Raw genomic sequence first — 25,687 nt, forward strand, 5'->3', positions numbered from 1 at the left:
GTCTTTCTTAGTACTATCTATTGTTAGAGGAACCCTAAAAAGAGTAGTTATGGAAGAATACTAGATCTCTGTGAGGTTGTAAATCATTTTTTAGAAAAGAGGAAAGCCAACACCATAGATGAGTGTATTACAGGCATTTATTATAAATTTGAGTAAAATATGCCTTTAATATTTAATATTTAATATTGGCATTGAAGGATGCAGAAAATATTAAGGGAAACTTATCTAATGTATAAACTTTTCAGTACACTGAAGGAGGATTATTTTTAAAATATTCAAAATGCAGTTTCTTTGCCAGTATGTTGTTACAATTATTACATTTTCAGAGTAATGAACAATTTTAACAATCTGGAATAGTAACTGCATTTTAACAATTTTTTTCTGAATTGGATTACTTTGAAAACAATTTAATTGGAATAAAGGCCCATGAAAAAATGACTTTAAAAATAAGCTTTCTGTAGATGAAATTCAAAGATATTTTGGCATGTGCTTCAAATCAGAGTGGCAGTGCTGTGGTCTGTCCCATTCTTGAAAGGAAAATGAAGTACCAGTGTTTGGCTTGGATGCATGATGTCCTTACTGTGGGCAGTTTTCCCTTTTCTCATTTTGGGAGATTGACAATCAAGAGATGAAGGGATGAGAAAATACCTTGTATCTACAAGTTCCATTCTCACCACTAAGTCACTTTCACAAAACAAATTTAATTTAAGTGAATTTTTGCAAGACTAAATGACCTACACTTTAAGTGTAATCAGAGAACATTATATTTAGGATTTCTCTATGATGCTATGGTTTATGAATACAAAACTAAGTAATTCTTATGTTTTAGAAGAGTATCAGTTCTGTTTGTTATTTTAATGTAAAATTTTCCATAGTAAAATAAGTGATATGCCTTTTATAGTGCTTTTTAAAATACCCAATAATTAAATCCATTGAAAACTACATTTAAGGAAGAAGGAAATTCACCAAACCACAGAGTGTAACTAATCATTTACTTATGATTAAACTTTTTGCATGTTGATTACTTTGGAAATACCCCAGAACTTCACTTTTTTTTTTTTTTTTTTTACTTCTTCCCGTCATGGCCTACCACTTATATTGAAACATTTAATTTATAATTTATATTCAGTATTGACACAATTGTAGCCCTGCAGATGTCTTTCTCAATTTTTTGAGGTAAGTTTTGGTCAATGTGTAGGGCATGACATAAATCCACACTGGGTTAAAATAATTTTGCTTTTTTTTTTTTTAAATTAAAAACAAAATGAAACGAAAATTTCACTGAATTTCCATTAAATTACATTGTAGCCTGGGAGTTCTTTCATTAATAAAAACATGTTTACACAGAAAGTTTTTATGAAACCACACGTAGGGTGAACTAGAAAAGCTCTTTAGGAATTGACCATTATTTAAATTTTACTCTTGATGGTACTTTTAAAAAAGTTTTATTTTATTTATTTATTTTTAAGATTTTATTTATTCACAGAGATGCAGAGAGAGAGAGAGAGAGGCAGAGACACAGGCAGAGGGAGAAGCAGGTGCCATGCAAGGAGCCTGACGTGGGACTCGATCCTGGGTCTCCAGGATCACACCCCGGGCCAAAAGCGGCGCTAAACCGCTGGGCCACCAGGGGTGCCCTAAAAGTCTGTTCTTTGGTTTGCCCCCCGCCTTTCCCTCCCTGTGCTTTTTGAATCTGCTTACAAACAAAATTCAGTTGTGTATTTGGAATGCATGATTTTGTGTCAGGAAGCAGTCATTTTAGATTTAAAAATATCCTAATCAGTTATCATTTTATGGTTTTTCTGCCTCGTTCCACTCCGATCTAATTGTTTAGTCCCAGTTTAGGTCAGTGGTTGAAGCCATATGTTTTCATCATTTTATATCACTGTCATTTTTCTTACTGACATAATAAGCTAATGTTTCAGAAGCTTTTTCTGTATGAGGCATTGTTTTACCATTTAATCCTTCCCTCAGTTTAAAGAGATCTGTAGTAGTTAACAGTAGTATTCATATTTTGCAGAGATGGAAACAGTTTCAGAGGAATTTACTGATGGTGATCATGGCTAGGAATTGGCAGGGTCAGATGTGAACTTGGTTTGTTTACCATGTCTCTGTCCCTATTTACCATGTCTCTGACTCCTTTCCTCAAAGAGAAGAATGTTTTGCTGGGACGCCCAGGGGGCTCAGCGTTGAGCTCCTGCTTTTGGCCCAGGGCATGATCTTGGAGTCCCAGGATCAAGTCACACATCGAGCTCCCTGCATGAAGCCTCCTTCTCTCTCTGCCTGTGCCTCTGCCTCTGCCTCTCTCTCTCTCTCTCTCTCTCTCTGTGTGTGTGTCTCTCATGAACAAGTAAATATAGATATTTGTGTCTCTCATGAATAAATAAATAAAATCTTTAAAAAAAAAGTAAAAGAATACTATTTTGCATAGGAGAATGTGTTTCAATTCTGGTGCTGAAAGTATAGAATTATCTATATTTATAGGTAAATGTCTAGGCATACTTCTTAATCCTCAAAGGTTTAAGGCACAAATAGACAACTATGTTGAAAGGCATGGTGGAGGAGCTTTACTTCATGTTCCCAGGGCTTGATATTGAAATTGGAGGAAGTTAACACTATCCAGGGCTGAGAGTCAGGGCAACCTCCAAAGTTCTGTGAGCCTTGATGATGACGCAGTGTAATGAGCATACATGATGGACAGAACCAATATCCCCAATGCATTTGGCATGTTTGCCAGTGCTCACAGTACATCTTATAAGTCATAAAGCTAAGGTTTGCACCAATTGAGAAGAGCACATTATTACTAATGTAATTTAGCAGAAGAACGTTTTTGGGTTTCTTTTTTCCCCAAATGTTAGCCCGATGGGGTTCAGTGTGTTTTTTGACCAAAATATTAGGATTATACTCACATCAGTCCTTGCCTAGAAATGGGGGGGGGGAGTCAATAAAGTCTGTTACTCAAATCCCGATCTCAACATGCTATGTCACATTCTTATGCTGAAAGAATAATCTAGCTAAAAAAATTTTACTCTATTTTGAATATATATTGGTTCAATTTGGGTCCAATTTGGACATTTTAGGGGAAAACTGGATGGTAATATTTGTCTGTACCAACAGGATATTGCATTTTATTTTAAGTTAAATTTTTGCCTTAAAGTCACCAGTTAGGTACTAATGCAACTAACTATTCAAGAGCCAACTTCTTGGCTTCCATCAACTAATTTTTATAATCTTATTGGCTATGGGAATCTTCAGCCATCTTTATGGAATACGCTGTGGAGGAATTATTGATTGTCATGTTAATGACCAACATAATTTATTGCCTTCCAGGGGAAAGAAGCTTTCAGGAGATCGTTAAATGCATTAAAATCTGCAGATGCCCACATGTCTGTGGCTCTCTGGCAGGCTGACTCCTTTGGGTCAGTTATTCTTAGCCTCGGTATTTCTATCTTATGGCATCGCAGGTCTAAGATTAGCTTGTTAGGCGTTATCATGCCATCTGAGTTACCTCCTAATATAACTCTACACTGGAATGATTATTTATAGAAAGAGCATTCTGTCATTTTTGTGTTATTTCTAGTAGTTTAAATAAAGAAGAATAACATACAAGTGAAACCACAGATTCCTTCCTGCTGCCAAAACAACATGATAACTGTCTTCTTAAGGGGCAATAATGTTTAAATGTGTGTTTAGGGTGATTGCAGAATTCTTTTTATCTCTGCCACCTTGACAGAAAAGGGAGGACTTCGGGTATTGATGTATAATGCTTGTGGAAAGGCAAAGAAGCAGCCTTGATGCTTTCTGTCACAGAGCACGGAAGACTCTGGTTGATGATGACAACAAGAGACATACAGGGTTTATTTTTAGAAACAGACATTGCTAAGCTCTCTGTTTGGTGTTAATATGGCTCATAAACAGGGCTCCTCGTTGTTGACCCTTCCAGGGAAAATGGCATTTTACACACACACACACACACACACACACACACACACACACACTTTTTTTCACTTTTCAAGAATGACTATTATTAAGAATGTAATTAGAACTTTTTGAAAGCTAAGAAATCTAAATTCTATGATATTCCTCCGAAAGATATACAGTACTTTTTAAAATTCCATTAAGACAGGGTCTAAGGGATGGTAGATGAAAAGCAATCCAATGTTATAAATACAATGAATATATAGGTTGGCTATAAGGTGCAGAAAAATAGGCAAATTTACATCACAAATGACTCTTAATAAGCAAAATAATATCATTTATGCTTCTGGCTTTATTGTGATAACATATAAAATATAGTCGTAAAATATATTATGACTGATTCATTAATTAAGTTGCTGATTTACATATAAAATATAGTTGTAAAATATATTATGACTGATTAATTAAGTTGCTGATTTAAGTAGATGAGATAAAAAATTCTAGTATATAAAAAAGGAAGTAGAAGCCTCTGCTAGTTGTTCTGGTATAACTTACTCTTGTTGAATCCAACAGTTTTCATGTAAAAGAAAATGTACAGTTTCACATTCAAGAAGTGATCTGTTAGCTTACTTAAACTGTAAGTTTAATTCAGATCTTGAAATTGATATATTGCTTTAAAATTAGAATTGTGATTTACTCTCTTAAATCTGCATTTTTTAATTTCCTGATTATTCACTCATTGTTGCTAGATGGTGAAATGTTAAAGGTATGTTAATACATTTCATGTTACACATTAATTTAAATGCTTTAGAACGGAAAACAGAGCTCTATAGGAATATTCATAATTTTGTTATTTAATTATTTACTGAAAAACATTATCTGTTTTAAAGATAAATCTTTTTGTACTTGTGTGCAGTGTAATAAACCCACAGTCCATTAGGAACTTGCAAAATGACAGAAAAACAGGAACCATGCAGCAATTCAGGTGTATTCTCAAAGAAATCCAGATGTAAATAAATTCAGAGGATTGGAAGTGGAAGCAATTGCAGGAACTCGTTGCTTCCCAACCACTCATAATTAGCAGGTTGAAGGTTTGGGGAGATGACGTAATTGCTTGAAGTTTTAGAAGCTGAGTTGAAATAGTCATTCATCTGTTCATTTTTTCACTCAAAAATATTTGAGAGCCAACTGTGTGCCAGGTATTGTTTTAGGCACAGAAGATACACCCATGAAACAAGATCAGGATATGTTTGACTGATTGTTCAGTTAAATGTTAGATAAATAAGGCTACTTTTGATAGTAATAAGTACCAAGGAAAAAGAAAAGAAAAATGAGATAGAAAATGACATGATGGGAAGACAGTGTTGGAGGAGTAAAATAAAGCCTTTTGAGGAGGCTGAGATACAAAGAAACATCTTCCCAATAAAAGTAGGTTTTCCCTCAACATTCCCTTTGATCTAGAACCAGTAGAATGAAAGCAGTTAGAATAGAACAGAATGTGTCTCCGGGAGCTATTTTAGCCTTCACTTACCTTTGCTTTGTGTAAGAGATGGGGAAGCTTTTATCAGTAGATAGGTGAGAAAGCCAGGGGAAGGCTGTTAGCTATAGATTTTCTCTATTTTCCAACAAGAGATTTTGGAATCAGGTGACCTCTCTAGGACTGATGCTTTTGGCTGGAAATTAAGGACCTTTTCAGACCCCTTAGTTGTTGGTTCCTTCCCAAAGGTTCATCTTTGCCCATCATTCCAGCTCTGACCTCAAATATGCTGAAACTTCTTACCCAAGCAGAATGAGCAATCCTTGTAGTTTAGTGAAGTGAGAATTTCTTCTTCCCTGGGGGCTAGAAAGAATGGGGACAATATATCCTCATCCACTGAAGTTAGAAGGGAAGTCTGAAAACAATTTTCTCAAATTTACAATATTGCACACTTTTAAAAGGAGTTATGTTATATAATATTCATTACATGGGTATTTATTGAGTCCTTACAATGCAGCAAATATTTAATTCAGGGAAGTCATGGGATAAATAGCAACTTTGTTGTAGAGCTATAGAACTGTAACATGTAAACAAAATGTTTAGAATACATTGTCTTCATGGTGTTGAGAAGTGGATAGATTTGTGATGAATTGTTACAAAAGTTGAGTAAGGAAGTATTTAGATCTATTTTTAAAAAGGGAGAAATGGCAATATGCTAAAAGCTATTTCCCCCACATGTTCTGCTTTCTCATGGGTAGGGAACAATGATGGATACACATAGTAGGATGGACAAACATTTTTGAGGGACTGACACATGATCTCACATGCTTGATGCCTCATGGGGTTTTCCCTCAACATTCCAATTGGTCTAAGTCAAATGGAATGAAAGCACAGTTAGAATAGAGCAGGAAGTGTTCTGGAGCTATTTTAAACTCCACTGAGTTCTGCCTTCTGTAAGGGATGGGGAAGCCTTTATCAGTGGGTAGGTGAGGGAACCAGGGGAAGGAGATCATCTACCATCTTCTTTAGCCTCGAGAATACTGGGACTTAGCCAAAATCTTGGACAACATGCTTTGTTGGATTTATAGTGTAGCTTGAGGGAAATAGTTAATAACTACATTTTTCCCCCAAGGATTGTCTCATTTAATCAATTCAATTCAATTACTGAGTACTTGACAACTGTATTTTTAGGCCAGATCTCTGGTTTGTCTTTTATTGCTGTGTGTGTGTGTGTGTGTGTGTACTAATAATCAGCCATTCGTTTTTCTGAAATACCCTTCTGGTACTCTGTTCCAATTAGTCTTTGCTAGGAGAAATCCTAACTCTTAAAAGCATAGTTCAGACGTCTCCTAATTCCCCTTGTCCCTTGCACTTTCTCAGTTATGTGTTATCTTCTCTCCATACCTCCCCCAATAGTTCTTTATGACTATATTAGAAATTCCCACTTTTTGTCTCAAACTGTGGTTATTTATGTGCGTGTGTCCCCATCCCCCCCATTAGTTATATTATACACTCCAAGAGGAAAAGGATCATGTTTTACTTCTATTTTTATTCCCTACAGTGCCTAACACATAATTGATCCCTGAGACTATTTTTAGATGAATGAATGAGTGATTAAAGAGTACATTGGTATCACAGTCTGTTTTTATAAATTTTTATTTAAAAAATGATTCCTTTTATGTAGAAAATAAGTCCTCAGTTTTTTTGTAAATTTGAACAATATAAGCTTCTTGGGATGTTAGAGCCTTTGGCTTAAAATTAAAACCATTCATTATAGAATATGTCAAGAATGACCTACAATGCTTTGATAATATGTATATGATCTTTAAATATTTCAATTATTCTTAGAAAAGGAATTTTATAATATTATTTGACTTGATTTTTAATCAATAATTCCAAGAGATATGTGTCTGCATTCAAAATATGTGTCTGCATTCAAAATATTAACTGTGAAATACCTCATTTAAGACTGCCTGAATATAAATGCATTCTTTTTGATCCAAGGAGAATAAATGTGGTTGTGAAAATGATTACAGGTATACTTTTGTATTATTCAAACACCACTTCTCATAATCTCCTATTTTTCTTCTTTGTGAAATTTTTCTTAGATAAGTCAAAAATGAATAGTTTTTTTGTTGCTTGTTTTTTTTTTTTTTTGTTAACAGTAGTATCAATTTGAAGCTTGTTTTGGCCCTCAAATTGCTACTTAGAGTTCATCTACATATATTCAGGTATTACTTAATTGGTTATATTATTTGAGAAGGGAACAATGGAAAATATTTTTTGGTGAACAATTTAGTAATCAAATGTTAAATGCATTTAAATGCATTTAAATGCATATGTAAATAAATCCTCTGAATTTATTTACATCTGGTATCAGTAATTTAAAAAAAACTAAAAAGTCAGGACAGGGAATTCACATAGCAATTTATTAGGGAAAGACAGATGGAAGGAGTGAATCAATCTCTGTACACAGTTACTCAAGGAGAAGAATGAAATATATTTATGTCCAAATGGGAGAGAAATGGTGAAAAAACAAGGGTAATATAAGTAGGAAATGATGTAAGCTTTTTTAGGGTAGTCTTTGCTTTGGTTTAACCTTAAAACTCAGCATAAGAAAGGGTACATTAAGGCCTTTAAGGCTCAGATAATTGAGTTAGTTAATATAAATGCAGGCCATGAAAGGGATTGGATAATAAAACCAAATTTTGCAACACGGCTGTTGAACTCACCTTAATAGAGCACAGGAATGAATATGTGCCAGTGTTTTCCCCCTGACTTTGCCAAATTGTGTGTTCTTATCGTTTTGAGTGCAAGGTAAGTTTCTGATTGCTACAATAGTTGTATGGAGATGGCACAAATCAAAGTTGGTTGGCTTTGGATTTAGATGTTTCTCATTCTTATGTTAAGCATTAATAAGAATTAGTTCAAGCAAATTTCCAAAGATGATTTTTGCAGCTATCAATTTAGTTACTTGGAATCACTCATCTGTTTTCTTTTCTGAAAAGTAAACATAAAAAGGTTAGAAAAAATATTTGGGTATCAAGTTAACCTAATTTGTATGGTGTATAGAGGAAAATAATATAAACAATTTCAGGCAACAGGTAATTGAACATAATAAAAACAATGCTCTTAATATGTAATCACTTCTTCCAGATTTTAATCAAGAGTCAACTCTCACTGTTCAGTATCCCAATTATTAAAGGGAAATGCTCCCAAATCATTGACCTGGAAAGATCAGTGGTCTTTTTTTTTTTTTTCCTTCAGCAGATAGTCCTAACCTGAATATGAATATAACTCTAGAAAACCTTGTTTAAATTCATTCTAGAAAATCTTCTGAGTGTTTTAGATGCCTAGAAAGCATATTAAATTGCTTTGTGGACATGGGAAAGCATCTGTTAGATTTTCTACTGCCCAGTCAACTTCCTTGAGCACTGAACCAGTATGTAGTAGAGATTTTCTTCATGCTTCACCAATCATATAGGTGAGAACCATTTTTCACATATACCTGCCGTCAATGGATATTGTTAGACTTTAGATATGTTTGCCAAGCTGAGAGAGGAAAAAAATAACACAGCATTACTTTCTCTGATATTGTTAGAGTTGAATGGTTTTCATATGTTATTAGCTATTTGGGTTTTCTTTTATACAGAGATAATCCAGGAATGAGAGAATGGTTAGAGGAGAGAAGTCTATCAAAGAATATTACCCTGTTAACAGAGTAAATGAAAAAAATAATAACTCATTAAAGGAAAATATTCGATAAAATCCAATACCCTTCTAGGATAGAAACTCCTTATAAAGTAAGAATAGAGAAAGTGAACATTATTGGGACGCCTGGGTGGCTCAGCGGTTGGGTGTCTGCCTTTGGCTCAGGCATGATCCTAGTTAGGGGATCGAGTCCCACTTCAGGCTCCCTATGAGGAGCTTTCATCTCCCTCTGCCCATGTGTCTGCCTCTCTCTCTGTCTCTCATGAATAAATAAATAAAATCTTTTTTTTAAAAATGGACATTATCAAACAAAACCCTATATGAAACTTTGTATTTACTGGTGAAATTAAAACACATTTTCTTTAGTGTCAGGAAGTTTGTCTTTGGAGATCCTAATCAATGTTCCAAGACATGAACATTTAATAAAATGAGTAAGAATTTGAAAGGAAGAGAAACTAATCCTGCTAATCCAAGTTCAGTTATTTAAACCCTCCCTTAATGTCCCCTCCCCCTCAGCTTCCCCTCTGTTAACCATCAGTTTGTTTTCTGTAGTTAAGAGTCTGTTTCTTGGTTTTCCTCTCTCTCTCTTTTTTTCCCCTTCGCCCATTTGTTTTGTTTCTTAAATTCCACATATGATTGAAATTATATAGTATTTATCTTTCTTTGGCTCTGACTTATTTAACTTAGCATAATACTCTCTAGTTCCATGCATGTTGTTGTGAATGGTAAGATTTCATTCTTTTTATGGCTGAATAATATTCCATTCCAATAATATACCCAACTTCTTTGCCTATTCATCAGTCAATGGACACTGATATTTCTGTAGTTTTGCTATTGCAGATAATGCTGCTATAAACATTGGGATGCATGTATCCCTTTAAATTAGTATTTTTGTATTCTTTAGGTAAATACCTAGTAGTGAAATTATTGGATTGTAGGGTATTCTATTTTCAACTTTTTGTGGAAACTCCATGATGTTTTCTAGAGGGGGTATACCAGTTTGCATTCCTACCAACGGTGCAAGAGGGTTCCGTTCCCCTTTTTCCACATCCTTGCCAACACCTGTTGTTTCTTGTGTTGTTGATTTTAGCCATTCTGACAGATGTGAGGTGATATATCATTATAGTTTTGATTTGTATTTGCCTGATGATGAGTGATGTTGAGCATCTTTTCATGTGTCTGTCTGCTGGCCATCTATATGTCTTCTTTGGAAAAATAGGTGATGGGGATTAAGGAGTGTACTTGTGGTGAGCACTGGGTGTTGTATGGAAGTGTCAAATCAATAAATTGTACATCTGAAATTAATATTACACTGTATGTGAACTAACTGGAGTTTAAAAGCTTAAAAATTAAAAAAAAGAGGTTGCTTAGTACAAGGTCAGCATAAAACAAAAAATTTAAAAGAGTACACAAAATGATATCATTTACATAGCAGTTGGATCTTTTATGGAGAAATTGGTAAAATTATTGAAGAGCAAATAAGAAAACCTGAATAAATTTGAGAGATATTGTGTTCATAAATAGGAAGACCATGTCTTTAAAAGGTCATTTATTCCCAATTCAATCTATAGATTTCTTTGTATTTGAAACAGCCAACTTTCTTTAAGAAATAGATAAATCATGCATAATACAAAAATCAAATATACTAAAGGTATTATAAAATTTTAAAATTTTATTTATTTATTCATGGGAGACACAGAGAGAGAGAGGCAGAGACATAAGCAGAGGGAGAAGCAGGCTCCCTGTGATGAGCCTGATGCGGGACTGGATTCCAGGTCCCCGGGATCCAGACCTGAGCCGAAGGCAGATGCTCAACCACTGAGCCACCCAGGTGCCCTAAATGGTACTATATAGTAAGTAGTATATCTCATTTCCACACCAACTCTACCGGCCTTTCAGTTCTCTGCCCCGTTGGTGGCCCACAAATTCTTCTGTGCTTTACAGATGCATTGTATGTCAGTACAAGTTCATTTAAAATGCTACCAGGGAATATTGCATACTGACTAAAATTCAAATGTAAGAGTAAATGCACAAGTGGTAATTTTGTCAAACAACAAATGAGAAGAAGGATAGATAAGTCATTCAAAGCTGTATTAACAATGATTGGTTGGTTGGGCAAGAGATAGAAAAATAGATCAAAGAACAAAAATACAGAGTTATTAATAATAACATTTTATATGACAGAACTACATCACACACCATGGTCAGAGGACATACTGTTAATTAAGTGGTTTGGGAACAATTAATATATTCAGTTTATATACTCATAGTCAAATGATATACTCAAATATTTATTTTTATAATACCATTTTTAAATATTTTATTTATTTATTCATGATAGAGGCAGAGACACAGGCAGAGGGAGAAGCAGACTCCATGCTGGGAGCTCGACGTAGGACTCGATCCTGGGACTCCAGGATTGCTCCCTGGGCCAAAGGCAGGCACTAAACCGCTGAGCCACCCAGGGATCCCCTTTATAATACCATTTTTTTTTTAAGATTTTATTTATTCATTCATGAGAGACACAGAGAGAGAGAGGCAGAGTCACAGGCAGAGGGAGAGGCAGGCTCCATGCGGGGAGCCCGATGTGGGACTCGATCCTGGGACTCCAGGATTGCTCCCTGGGCCAAAGGCAGGCACTAAACCACTGAGCCACCCAGGGATCCCCTATAATACCATTTTTTATAAGATTTTATTTATTCATTTGGCAGAGAGAGAGAGTACCAGCAAGGGGAACTAGCAGGCAGAGGGGAGGGGGAGTAGCAAGCTCCTCACTGAGCAGGGAGCCTGAAGGAACAAAGTAGGGCTAAAGTCCAATACCCGGACAGCGATGTCCACAATAGCCAAACTGTGGAAGGAGCCTCGGTGTCCATCGAAAGATGAATGGATAAAGAAGATGTGGTTTATGTATACAATGGAATATTCCTCAGCCATTAGAAATGACAAATACCCACCATTTGCTTCGACGTGGATAGAACTGGAGGGTATTATGCTGAGTGAAGTAAGTCAATCGGAGAACGACAAACATTATATGGTCTCATTCATTTGGGGAATATAAAAAATAGTGAAAGAGAATAAAGGGGAAAGGAGAAAAAATGAGTGGGAAATATCAGAAAGGGAGACAGAACATGAAAGACTCCTAACTCTGGGAAATGAACTAGGGGTGGTGGAAGGGGAGGAGGGTGGGGGGTGGGGGTGAATGGGTGACGGGCACTGAGGGGGGCACTTGGTGGGATGAGCACTGGGTGTTATTCTATATGTTGGCAAATTGAACACCAATAAAAATAAATTTATAAAAAAATAAAGTCCAATACCATTGTTATTCAATTAGATAGGTTATGATTTTAACTTCTACAAAGCCAATGTATAATGTATGCAGGGTCTTGCATTTTTATGGAGGGATGAGAAGGAATTTTTTTAAGGTAAGGTTTTTTTTTTAAGGATTTTAGTTCAGTTTAACTAAATTAGGTGACAGAAGTACTCAATATTTATATAGCTCACCCAATTTTCTAAAGATAATTTGAGATTGATTTAAATGAAAGATTCAGATTTTAGAGTACTGTTGAGTGAAATAGGGATGATAATTTTGTCAAGAAAAAAAGGTAGCTACTCTATCCTAAAGCCTCATGGAATACCACTTGGGGCCTAAAAACACCAATTGGTAACTAACTTCTAAGCTGAGGCATGAGTGACTTTAAGAGCCCAGCCATGCAAAGAATAGCATTCCAGGTAAGAAGGAACAGCCAGTGCAAAGGCCCCTAAGTCCAAAATACCTTTGGCTGTTTTCAGAATAAAGGCTAGTGTGGCCTTTCACACCTTTTTCAACAAAACGGAGGGAAAGTAAATGGTTGAGCAAAGACCATTTGAATACTGCATCCAAACTGTCTTTTCCAGCAAACTGAAAATGACATATTTTTCATACTCTTAACATAGGATTTGTCTTCATACTTCATTGTCTTCACTCACCAATATCTGGTAGTTTGTCTTTAGAAAGCACCATTTGGGTGCTAAAGGAACAGAATGTTCTTTACCTTTTTATTTTTCCTTGCATACCCAAAATGTGCTGAATGTAATTCTAATCCCAGTATATGTGAGAACAATTTAAATATTGCATGGCATAGTAGATGTGATAGCCAGAAAAGTCAGTGTATCCCTTTATATGTTCATTCATATTTTTATGAACTTAGTATATGAAAGAGTTCAGGAATAATGATACTGATGATGAAACACCAACCTCCAGTCTCATGGAGCTATACTTTATAGGGGTTTTAGCTCAGGGTCTGCTACCCTCTGTGTGAAAGTAAGTAATTTAGTTGTCTTGGCATCTATAAAATATGAGGGGAGTTGCCTCGATTACTGTTAAGGTTCCTACCATCTTTAAAAACTGTCAGTGGGGATCCCTGGGTGGCGCAGTGGTTTGGCGCCTGCCTTTGGCCCCTGGCGCGATCCTGGAGACCCGGGATCGAATCCCATATCGGGCTTCCGGTGCATGGAGCCTGCTTCTCCCTCTGCCTGTGTCTCTGCCTCTCTCTCTCTCTCTCTCTCTCTGTGACTATCATAAATAAATAAAAATTAAAAAAATTTTAAAAAAATTAAAAAAAATAATAAAAACTGTCAGTGTGTCCCCTTTTTAATCACCTGAAACAGATCAGGTCATAGCATTGTCTTTTTCATATAGCAGGAGTAATTTAGATTGAACATATTGCCCCAGTAATGTGTTGGTCTATCAGTTTATAATACTACATATTTTAGGCTTAGAAACTCATTCTGCTCTCATTTATTATAACTTTCTTTTGAAGTTTGTGCTAGTGCCTGACTTGTTTTGAATGTTTTACTTATTCACAAAAGCACTGGTCAGACCTGTTTACAGAGAACCATTCAGTAATACGACTTACCTAGCTTAGTTTGATACTTTAAAGCAATGCTCTCCTCTTTCTTTTGTGTGCATGTCCTGTGTGTGTGTATGTATATAATGCATATATTACAATTATAATTGACTTATTTTCTATTTCCCTGTACTGTTTTTCTAATAGTAATAGAAGGCAGAAGGAAAAATGTGACTATGCACTAACTCTTGTAGCTTAGAACCAAATATTATTTGTCTCCATTTTAGTAATGAAGATTATCATTTTGCTGTTGATCAAAAATACAAGGCTTTATCATCAGTGTTCATTTTTATCCTTCCTATCTCTTTGTCCAGTGACTACATTTGAATTTTCTAGATCTTTAGAATTGCATTTCACTTTTAAAAATTAGGTGTCATTTTAGACAAATAACTATAGCAGAAATTTCAGTTTCAAAAACACTATAGCAGAAATTATTATAAAGAAGCAGAAAGCTTATTCAAATGCCTTATTCAAAAATATTACCACTTAATTATTTAATTGCTACAAGTCAGTTGTTAAATAATATATTGGGAATCATTTCTATTTATTTTTCTTGACAATATATTTAAATCAAAGTTCTTCTTTTCGTAAAAGTAATATGTTGGACTAAGTACTACAGAGTCCTTAGGTATTTTTTAATTCATAAGTCTTTCTAAACCTCAGATTTATAGTTAATATTGTTAGAATTTAGGAAGTGAGAGAGATTATATTGGTTATTGGTTCTAGAGTCTTATTTTATTGGGTTTTACACCTACTCTGGGTGATATTTAAATGATGCCAAAGCTACATGTTGCAATCAAGATAACAACAGTATTTTTTCCTTCTTTCTCATTCCAATCTTTTGAAATGTAATGCATGGAAATTTTTCTTTCATATGTTAAGTGTATCTCATTGCTGAATATAGTGTGCCTTACTGAAGTATTCATTTCGTTGCCAAAAACACATCAGTCATTCACAAATATTCAGTACTCTGAGAATGAAAATTTTTTTAGCTACTTGGGTAGTTGGTGAAAGCCAGTTTGCAAAGATTTCTAACTCCACAGTGTTAGACATTATTGTGTGGAATCTAGGGCTTAAGTATTAACAGTGCATGAAGTAGAATTTGATATACATTCGGTGAGCTACAATAGTCTAGACCAAGAGTTATAGCAGGTTAACAGAATGATGGTAATCAGTCCTTTGTCTTGTGGATGAGATAAAAATGCATTATGACTTTACAGAACAAAATTGGTTCCATTCCTGAACCATTCATTAATATCTAAGAAAGTATCTGTAAGATAAAAATAAAATTCCTGAATTAATTAAAACATGGAAATTCATATAAACAAATCTAAGACCTTGAAGAATGCCCAGCAGGTAATAGTCACTCAATAAATGTTGTGGGATGACTAAATGAATGAATGAAGTGAAAATCACTTACAACAGCTGATATTAAACTGCATATGTACCTTTGTACTTTACATGTTTCTCTTACATTGGGTTATCTAATAAGCATAGAGATACATAAGGAATATATGTATTTGAATATATTCCAATATATTTGAAAAGCCAATATTTGAACTGATAAAAGCAAGGTAGATCTTCTCTTTCTTTGTTATGATACTTTTATTAAGGGGATATTATTATTTTTATGAATATTAATGGTGTCATATATGAATATGGAGATCCTTTAGCAAAAAAGGTTTGGCAGCTATTTCCTTCAGACAAAAATGGCATTTTCCTTTAAATTTCCTTTAAATCCACCTTTGGGCCTCTTTCTAGTGAACCACATTCTGTCATCCTTAGTTATTATGGGCCCTATAATTAGGAATTAAAAAGCAAATGATCAAGCATGTTACTTTGGTTTTTAAAGTAAGAGTCAAAAGACCCTTAGGAAGGATTTCTTGTAATATATGTTCAGTTAAATTCATATCCATGGAAAATGTAGTTTGGCCAGTAAGTGGCCAAATGTTTAGGTCTTTAGTATGTTCTGGATTACTCAAGTTATTACAGTATCTTTCAGAAGAGAAAATGTTACCTTATAATCCTACTCAATATTGTATTTACTTGAAAATACTAACAGGAAAAGCCCAACTTAACCTTCCTCTACTGCTTTTAGGAAAGAGCCTTAGAAAATGTTCTTACTTATGTTAAATTTAAATTCTAGGGTAATGGTAAATTGCACATCTGATCTGGCTTTGCTGAAAAATCAAACCTCTAGTATAAAAGTAAAAAATTATATACAAGGATTACTTTAAAGGACCAACATCTGATATTAGACTACTTCTTTAAAAAAATCAGTCAGCATTCTCTATATAGTTTTATTTCTTTTTAAATAAACATGAATGTTAGTCTGATTCCTAATTTCTTGGTTCCAAACTGGCAATCTCACATATAGAAAAAATCACTTTTGAATGTTTATTTTTTTTTTAATTTTTATTTATTTATGATAGTCACACACACACACACACACAGAGAGAGAGAGAGAGAGAGAGAGAGAGGGAGAAGCAGGCTCCATGCACCGGGAGCCCGACGTGGGATTCGATCCAGAGTCTCCAAGATCGCGCCCTGGACCAAAGGCAGGCGCTAAACCGCTGCGCCACCCAGGGATCCCACTTTTGAATGTTTAAAGGCAAATACATCTGGAAAGGTTGTATGGAGTGTCAGGTGATTATGCGGCATTGATGTCCATTAACAGGTGTCACCTTCATGATTGCCTCATTTCATTGCTTTCTGACTTCCTCCTTCCTTCCTTCCTTCCTTCCTTCCTTCCTTCCTTCCTTCCTTCCTTCCTTCCTTCCTCCCTCCTTCCCTCTCTCCCTCCCTCCCTTTCCTTCCTTCCCTCTCTCCTTCCTTTCTTCACAGCATCTATTAAGTACCTCTGTGACTTAGAAGGCCAGGCATGGGCTAGCTGGGTCCTCAGGTTGCTCAGGGCTAAAAACAGTGTGTTGGCTATGGCTGTGTCCTCATTTGGAGCTTGAGGTCCTTTTCAAGATCATTCATGTTGTCAACTGGATTAAGTTCCTTGTGGTCATAGGCTTGAGAACCCTGGTTCCTTGTTGGCTATGGGCTAGATTCATTCTTACCTTTTAGAGGCTACTCTCAGTTGCTTGCTTCCATTTGGCCCCCTCCACCTCAGCATTGAAGAAATCTTTTCTCCCTGAATCCCTCTTAAGCTTCAGTCCTCTCTGATTTCATCTTCTACCAGCAAGAGAAACCTCTTTTCTTTTAGAGAAATTAATTAAGTTAGCCCCATTTGGAATATCTCTCTAAAAGTCAAATGATCACCAGTCTTAATTACCTATGCAAATTCCATTGCCAGGTAACCTAACATAAACATGGATACCAGGTGGGAAGTGTTGTGTGAACCATCTTACTGACTAACAAAATAATTTTTTTTAAGTTATTATTGTAGACATCCTTCTGGCATAATCTCATCTCCTACTCAAGTTCACATACCAGCTCTGTGCTGATAACCCACAAATCTCTAGCTCAAGCCCCAACCTCACTCCTAAGCCTTTAGATCTATATCAACAACTCCCACTGTCCATAAGTGGGTTCCACAGATACCTTATTTTAGACATTAGACAATGAGTCACTTCCTTGTTTGTATGAATGATAAAAGTTCAAAGAATGCATTATGAAAATGAATTCCAAGGATGTTATATTTCCTCACTACTCTCCACTTATAGGTTGGTGTAAAGCATGATTGCTTGCATGATACCATGCAAGAACCCAGAACTTTGTGAATGAATGAACTAAAAGGTAAGGTCCTTAGATTTAAAGATGACTTTGAGTCATTTCCTCCATTCCATTCCTCCTCTCTCCTACTCTCAGATTCTAGCACAGCTGCTATCATAGTTCTCCTACACATTTATTCTAAAAAATTAGCTATTATATACTGTCTTTGGTGTTCTCTTGTTTTCATCCAGGTTTTTTCATTGATGATTTGATCATCTTGTTAACTGCTTAAGGACAAGACTTTGTAGGTAGAGAATTACAAGTAAAGTCAAAGTTTCTTAATTAAAGAAGAGGCCTTTATTCCCTTTTTCTTCCATTTTTTCCATCTGTTTTCTGCCAGGATTATGACAGCAGAGTGAAAAAGTGGGCTTCTAATGCAAATTTGACAAGAAACAGGGCAGTGAGGACAAGAATCTTCTTGCACATGCTAAGGAACTCCTGACTGTACTTCTGAAGTAGTCACTGGAATGACAGCTCATCTGGCTAAAGTACAAATTTTTGTTTTAAAAATACAAATGATCCTCTTCATTTTCTTTTCTCCATCTTCATACTCACATGCTCACATTTACAGTGTTATGCAGTGTGCACACATACTTTTCATTGTTTTCTCTTTTGAAATAACATGAGAAAATTTCACCATCGACAGATGATCACATGCTTTGTATGTTTTAATTGGATATTTAAAAGGGCATTATGCATATTCACGTAACTCTCATTTTTTGGTTTAGTATCTCCCGCAGTGCTTGACTTTATTGGGATTAGGCTTCTCTGACCATACTGACTTATTAATGATTCACTTATTCAGAAACCTTTTCAATATGAACCAGTATCAGGAGATAGAAGTGAACCAAAATAGGACCAGGAGAACCCAAGGGATCCATGAATGGGCTTTAGGCACTCCCTAAATCCTTTGAAATTTTCCACACACTAATATATTTGTGTACATGTTCATTTTTCTTAGAAGACTGGCCATTTTTTGTCTAATTCTCCAAGAAATGTGTGACCCCAGTAAATGTAAGTAATTATTTTTAGAAGTGATAAAAAATGTGGCTATTTGGGTTCTCAGACCTGGGATCAGAAGGCATGCATTAAAGGCACAGGGAGGGTACTCAAGCTAAGCTTACCCACAAACACAATGCACAATAGCAATTCAGAAGGACCCCCCCACACACACACACACGCACAGAAATATTGGAAAAGTAGAAATAGAACTAAAACCAGCCTCATTTCATAAGGACTAGCCATTGTGCATAACAAGCCCTAAGGGAACCACCGTGTCACAAAGCAGTAACTGATAGGCCCCATGATGGTCCTATGTTCTCCATATTGTGGGCATCTTTAAAAGCAGGGATATATCTAAGCAATTTTGAAAAGAGATCCTTAAAACAGTAAAATGGCATTTAAAAAATATTTTGAGGAGAAGCTTCAGCCATCTGAAATGTTTACTCCTATATGAACTAAAACAGATATATGAGGTATAAGATGTATCTCCTGCCCCATAAAGCTGTTTTATGATGGAGAATGAATCTCTACATCCAGAAGCCCAGTGCCTTGTTTGTTAGTTTTACATATATTGGTTGGCTCCATTAAGTGACTGAGAAACTCTTTGTGTAGAATGAAACTAAAGCTTGGTTTTACAAGGCCCTACTTCACTGACCAAAATGAAAAAGATGCTAGCAGAAACTATAGTTTAGATATTATGCCTTGGGAAAAATATTTCTATTTATATTAATGAGCCTATGAGTGAGGTCATTACAGCTCATTCTAGGAAAGATCTCTGTCAGTGTAATCCTATCTAGAGAAAGTTAAAAAAGAGTGATGTTTGACTTGGCATTCTAAGTCAGAAACAAATTATATGACAAATGATGCCAGTGTTTTTCACTAATGTCAGATAGAGGAAAAGAGTTATTAACATGTATCAAACATCCAAAAAGTAAAGATCTGTAAAGTGCAAATACAAGCAATAAATCAATAAGAAAAATACCAGCAACTCAATAGAAATATGGTCAAAGATATGAAAAACATATCAAACAGAAAAAAACAAAAATGGCCATTAGATAAATGGGTAGGTGATCATTCTCAGTTATGCTTAAAACATCAATGAGGTGCCATTTTCACATCCATTATATTAGTGAAAATAAAAAGACTCCTATAGTAGGGCTGGAGGAAAGAGCACAAGATTTTGTATGCTAGGGTATTTGTTTTGCAGCATTATTTATAGTGATGAAAAATTGAAGGTGGTTTAAGTATTGGACAGTATAAAAATTAGTTGCCATAATCCATATTCTGAAATGCTATATAGTCATTAAGATTAATAAGTAATGTCTAAATATATTAACATGGAAGAATGGGTTAGATATAATGTTGAGTGTGAAAAAAAATCCCAAAATGTGTAATTATATACAATAGGGATGGTAAGCTTAATTAATAGATGTATGATGATATTGCTATATTACTGTTACAGGATCAATAGAAAAATAGCATTTTAATCTAAAGAAAAAATCTAGAATGAAACAGCAAAGATAAATTGTTAGTGCACCATATAAATTTAAAGGAAGAAAGCATTTTTATGTCAGTGTGTTGAGTTAAAATTGAAAATATTAATAAATTTATTTCAGTAATAAGATTAATTATACCTGTCTGGAACACCTAGGTAGTTCATTTGCTTAAGCATCGACCTTTGACTCAGGCCATGATCTTGGGGTCTAGAGATCAAACTCCATGTTGGGTTCTTTGCTCAGTGGAGACTCTGCTTCTTCTCTCTCTGCCCCTCCCCTCCCCCCTCGTTCTCATTCTCTCTCTCCCTCTCGCTTTCTCAAATAAATAAATAAAATCTTTTTTAAAAAAGATTGATTATACATATCTATGAGAGCCTTTCCATATAGATCAAAATACTAAAGTAATGATGCTGTGTTTTTGTTTTCATTCTGAGGACCATCTCTTGCAGATAATTTTTATTTATAGTTTATTATACTGTCCTCTTCTTCCCCCTTTACTTTAGATATAGTTCATGGTTATAGAAGTGGGTTACCTGTTACTTGCAGAAATGTCACTCACTATTAATATCACTTTGCAGCACAGAAATTTTTTAGCATAATTAGAGGCAACCAGCCTGCTTAAATAGAGTTGGTTAATTAAGTTATAAAATTCTAAGGGAATATGATGAACTAAAGTAGACATGTGTAGTTAAAGCTTTCTGTTCTGCTTTTTTATCAAATGTTTCTGGCACCTGGTTTTCTCAACTGCCCTTCTGTTGAATATGGTTTTCAAATTGATGTGAGGAAGAGTCAGTGGTGCTTTCTGGACAAGAAAGCTCTTCATTTGTAGAGTAATGCTATGTCAACACACATTTTCCAAAATAACAGTCCTACTATCCTCAGTGTCTTGGAAAGAGTTACCTGATACCCAGAGAGTGGAGTAAAACTATCCTAGAGCCCTGGTCCGGCACCAAGCAAGAAGGTTTATGAAAGAAGATAGCCCAGAGAGCTGGAGCCCTGCTCTGCTGTGTCGACATGTCTAGAGCTCAGAATAAAATTGAGTTTCCTGCTTTAGCCATAGCTGGGTCTTAAAATAACCTGAAGAAATTATAGTTCTGATTACATAGAAAGTGAAGGACTTAGAACATTCTCCTAATAAAGCCATGAGAATGACACAGAGCTTAGTCATCAGCAGTCCTTCCCTAACAGGCATTTTAGAGAGAAAAATAGAGCTTTGAAATTGGATAATTTGATTTGAAATCCTGCCTAATTATTTTAAGAATGCAGAAAACCTTTCTTTTTGGCCAAAAAAATAATGATCTGGAATCCAATTATGAAAGAACAGGCTTTTAAAATGTTTGATATCTCCAGTAATGGAAAAAAAAATCCTGTATTTAAAATTACATTCTGCTGGAAATCTCATTCTTGGATGTCTTGCTTTTTGCATTTTGAATGGAGGAATTTAATGTAATTTCCTTTTGGAAACATGGCATTGGAAAAATTAGATGGGATGTTTGATTCTGTGTTGGATGCTATCTACTAGGGTACAGATTTTGAGAGCAAACACTTCAAGTTTCATTTTAATTCCCAAAGGGAGATATCTGACTTAACCAGATGCCTTGAGATTTGTCACAACATAGATTGTTTACATGGATTCAGTGCCCAGTTATGCATCTATTTGATTAGCACACCCTGAATAAAATAAGAAAAGTGGATAAAAGCTTAATAATTCCAATTTTAAGATTATTACTATTACTATTCATGGTTAATATGCTATTCCAAAAGACATGTATTGCCACACTGTTTCACCATGTTTTTTCTTATTGTATGGCTTTCTCAGAATATTGATTCACACAGTATTTGCATTGGTGCCATATAAAGAACATGACTGATCATAAACAATGGTCCAGAATTTCCAATTTTTAGAAAAAGAATAATAAAACCAGTTAAAGGGAATCTATATTAAGATACTTACTTTTTTACTTAAAAATTAAAAGATAGACATTCAATTAACAAAACTTTTTTGCTAGATATCCTCAGATGGTTCCAGTTATTTTTACTACAAGGTTAGCTGGACTTTCACAGAATTTGTCTATTTTACATAGGATTTAGATTTAACTAAGTCTTAGAAAAGTGCCTTGAAACAGAAGGTTGAATAAACATTTGTCGAAGGAAAAATGAGTTATTGAAATATTATGTCTTTTATTATCACTCTTGTAAAATGGTGGTGAGACAACTTAGTAGAAGTGACTAACAACCACGTATATACGAACACAGGATGTAAGTCTCCAAGGTAATCAAGACCATCAGGAGGATGTTAGACCAAAATTAACACTGAGAGAAATGTGTTATGCATATATTACAGCCCACGTGTGGAAATCTGTTCATTTATAGAGAGATTGCCTCTCTGTGAATGGCTAAGTTGGCTCTTCCAAGCACAAAAAAACTCTTCGGGCCATTCAGAAGTAAGAGCCACACACTGAAAGATTTTAAACCATGAAGTGTCTGATTAGTAGATACGTCTTTAGATATAGGGATAGAAATTCTATCAGAGACATATGGATGTGGAAGACTCTGGGAGTGAGGCTACAGGCTGAAAAACTCTGAGGAGCCAGAACCTTCTAACAGTGTACTCAGAGCACACTCCCAGCTCTCTACCCACATTTCCATTTCTTCTCTTGATACTAAGGCTTGATCATTTATTCCTAGTCAAATTCTTCCCAGACCTACAACTAGACAGGATATAGTATCTTAGCTTTCACTCAGAAGTTTATTTGCTAATACGAAAACAAGAAATAGGCAGGTTACAAAGAAGCAAACATACAAAATGGCTCTTATTTCTTGCCCCATTTATTTAGACCTTCTAGGTGGTACAACTGAAATGAGATCAAAGATGTGTCTTAAAAAGTAATAATAATCTGTGAGTATCAAGTGCCATGAACTTTCAGTGGATGATATTTCATTTGTTCCTATCCAGAACCTTCTTTGTAGGTGGTGGGAAAAAAATGAGGAGACTGAAAATCTTTGGAAAAAAAGGAGTGCCTCAGTGGCTCAGTCAGTTAAGGGTCTGCCTTCAGCTCAGGTCATGATCCTGGGATGGAGCCCTACATTGGGCTCCTTGCTCAGCGGGGAGTCTGCTTCTCCCTCTGCCCCTCCTCCTTACTCATGTTCTCTCTCACTCTCTTGAATAAATAAATAAAATCCTTAAAAAAAAAAAAAAAGAAATACAACTTTGGTTGCAAATGGAACACTCCTTAAAATGGGTTGTGTGCCTATTGTACAGCCTGTTAACTCTTAACTTACAGTTGTAGGTGCCTGGGCAGAAATAGTGAGAATAATGAGAAGGAGCTGGAAAGACCACAAATAGAGAAATCAGGAATTAATGCAAAAATCTAGAGCACCTAGAATGACTAGGAAAAAAATCTAGAATGACTCTTTTTTTCTAGTATTTATGACTGAGTACATGTGACATTACTCTTCGTTCATTTGACAAGTATTTTTTGAGTGCCTCTTATGTACCAGACATTGTGTAGGTGCCTAAGATCAATGAGGGAAGAAAACAAAGCATCTTGTACAATTGCCCTCATGGAACCTGAAATCTGTGTGTGTGTGTGTATGTGTGTATGTGTTTTCTTCCCATTGCTTGTCTTGCTACCCATCTGGACTGACAGATGTATAGTAGAGCCTGGTGGGGAACATTGATCAATTTTTACTGAATGAGGGAAGGAAGGATGAGAGTAGAAAAACCTTAAGCAGTGAAAGCATAAACGCAAAAGGTGTCCTGTGGAAACTTCAGCATCTGGCTGGGTTGGCTATTCTCAAGGTAATCAAGTATGAGAGATATGAGGAAATTGGGCCTTGGCAGACACACACAACACACATACATCTACATGTATACATATATTTACATATATAGTGAATATGAGAAGGATAATCTACATGTAATTAACTGTTGTATTTCTTTCAGAACTGAAAGTTAACCATTTTTTATACTTGAAGAAAACCCTAAGTTTTGCAGGGATTTTAAACTCAGAGTTACTAGTCAGTTGTAGATTTCAGATGTAGACTATTGCCTTTTCTTATTTAAGGGAACTGAAATTGGCCTCAGGCATCTATCTACTTTGTGATGAGGCCTGCTATCAGAGCTGTGGTTGGGAGGGGCTTACACTCTATTCTTAATGGTTAGTCTAAATTAGGGCAAGGACACAACTTGTACAAAGGCTCGATTCAGGATAGCAGTATGTTATTTGTTGTGGATTTAAGATATTTATGTCTAAAGCTAATGGCATAAAATTTTAAAAGGCAGTAATACATGTGAAAATAAAGTTTAAGCTTAGGGGAAGAAGAAGATTAAGAGAGTATATATATATATATATATATATATATATATATGGGCTTTTGTATAATTTTATATATATATAAAATATATATATATATATATATATATATATATATATATATATAGTTTCTTTTCTGGGTCTCTTCAGAGATTAAAAGAGATAGAGATTTGGAGAGTGAATAGGAGTGAGTAGATATGAATTAAAACATTGCTTACTGGATTATTACCACCTCAACACCTGGTTCAAAATATACATGGAGGGTGTCGCAGTGTCCTGAGCCAGGGGTCTTGTGTTGAGATGCTTCAAAATCTTATTAAAAATGTTTGGGTCCCCATGAATCCCTACTATACCCAAGCTTACCAGGAGACTTTGTTAGGAATGGGGTTGATGAGTGTCATCATTTATAAAATCAGGAGTGCTGATAAAAGAAGTAAAGCTTTGAAAGCCTCAAGCCCTGCTCCTGCTCATGGCCATCATTAATCAGCTCCGAGAACACATCAGATGGAACGTCAGTCTGGCTGTAAATCTCCACACGCTCTGTTAGCCGGGAACATGGAGCCCCGACGTACACTTGTAGACGTGTTGTGTCTGCTGTGGCGTGAATAAATGCAGCTGTGAGGTGCACAAAAAAAAGTATATGTGTGTGTGTGTGTGTGTGTGTGTGTGTGTGTGTGTGTGTGTGTATACACACATGACACACGGAGAGTTTGCCTAAAAGATTTTGGGTAGGAGGTATTTGTAATAAAATTTAGTGATTTAAATATTATATGAAATAAAGATAGAAAAGTATGTATACAGAAGGAAAGTTGCCTTTCTAAATATAATGTAATACACCATCAAGAAATCTTGGGAGACTCCAAAATCATCTTAAGATTTAATAATAGTGACATATTTAAGTTTTTAGTATGTCTTTCATTATGAACTAGAGAAAACTAAGAAACTAGCCTGAATCAGTGAAGCCTCCTAGGTTTGCATGTTATAAGGGCATGTTTGCCCTTTTTCAATTGTTTTTATAGGACAAAAACTACTAATTATTTGATAAATTTAATTTCAGAGCAAATGTGTTGACACATGTAATGGCTTGGACAAGAATCAGATATAATACTATATATCAAATAATACTGGGAATTTAAAACTGATAAATGTCATCAGGGTAGA

At 35.3% G+C, this 25,687-nt stretch overlaps 2 protein-coding genes across 2 annotated transcripts in view; both read left to right on the plus strand.

Annotated features, from left to right (window-relative positions):
* Window positions 1–25,687, plus strand: part of HDAC9 (histone deacetylase 9) — a 910,451-nt gene that overhangs the window by 397,262 nt on the left and 487,502 nt on the right.
* Window positions 24,827–25,009, plus strand: LOC129502805 (ATP synthase subunit ATP5MJ, mitochondrial-like). Its single transcript, XM_055314615.1, has one exon. It carries the CDS (start codon window positions 24,827–24,829, stop codon window positions 25,007–25,009), a length of 183 nt encoding a protein of 60 aa, XP_055170590.1.

This window comes from Nyctereutes procyonoides, unplaced genomic scaffold, assembly GCF_905146905.1.
Source record: "Nyctereutes procyonoides isolate TBG_1078 unplaced genomic scaffold, NYPRO_anot_genome, whole genome shotgun sequence".
NCBI lineage: Eukaryota > Metazoa > Chordata > Mammalia > Carnivora > Canidae > Nyctereutes > Nyctereutes procyonoides.

What these genes read in the sequence shown, in the direction of transcription:
- LOC129502805 (XM_055314615.1), top strand. Translation starts at nt 24,827, where the DNA reads ATGCTTCAAAATCTTATTAAAAATGTTTGGGTCCCCATGAATCCCTAC.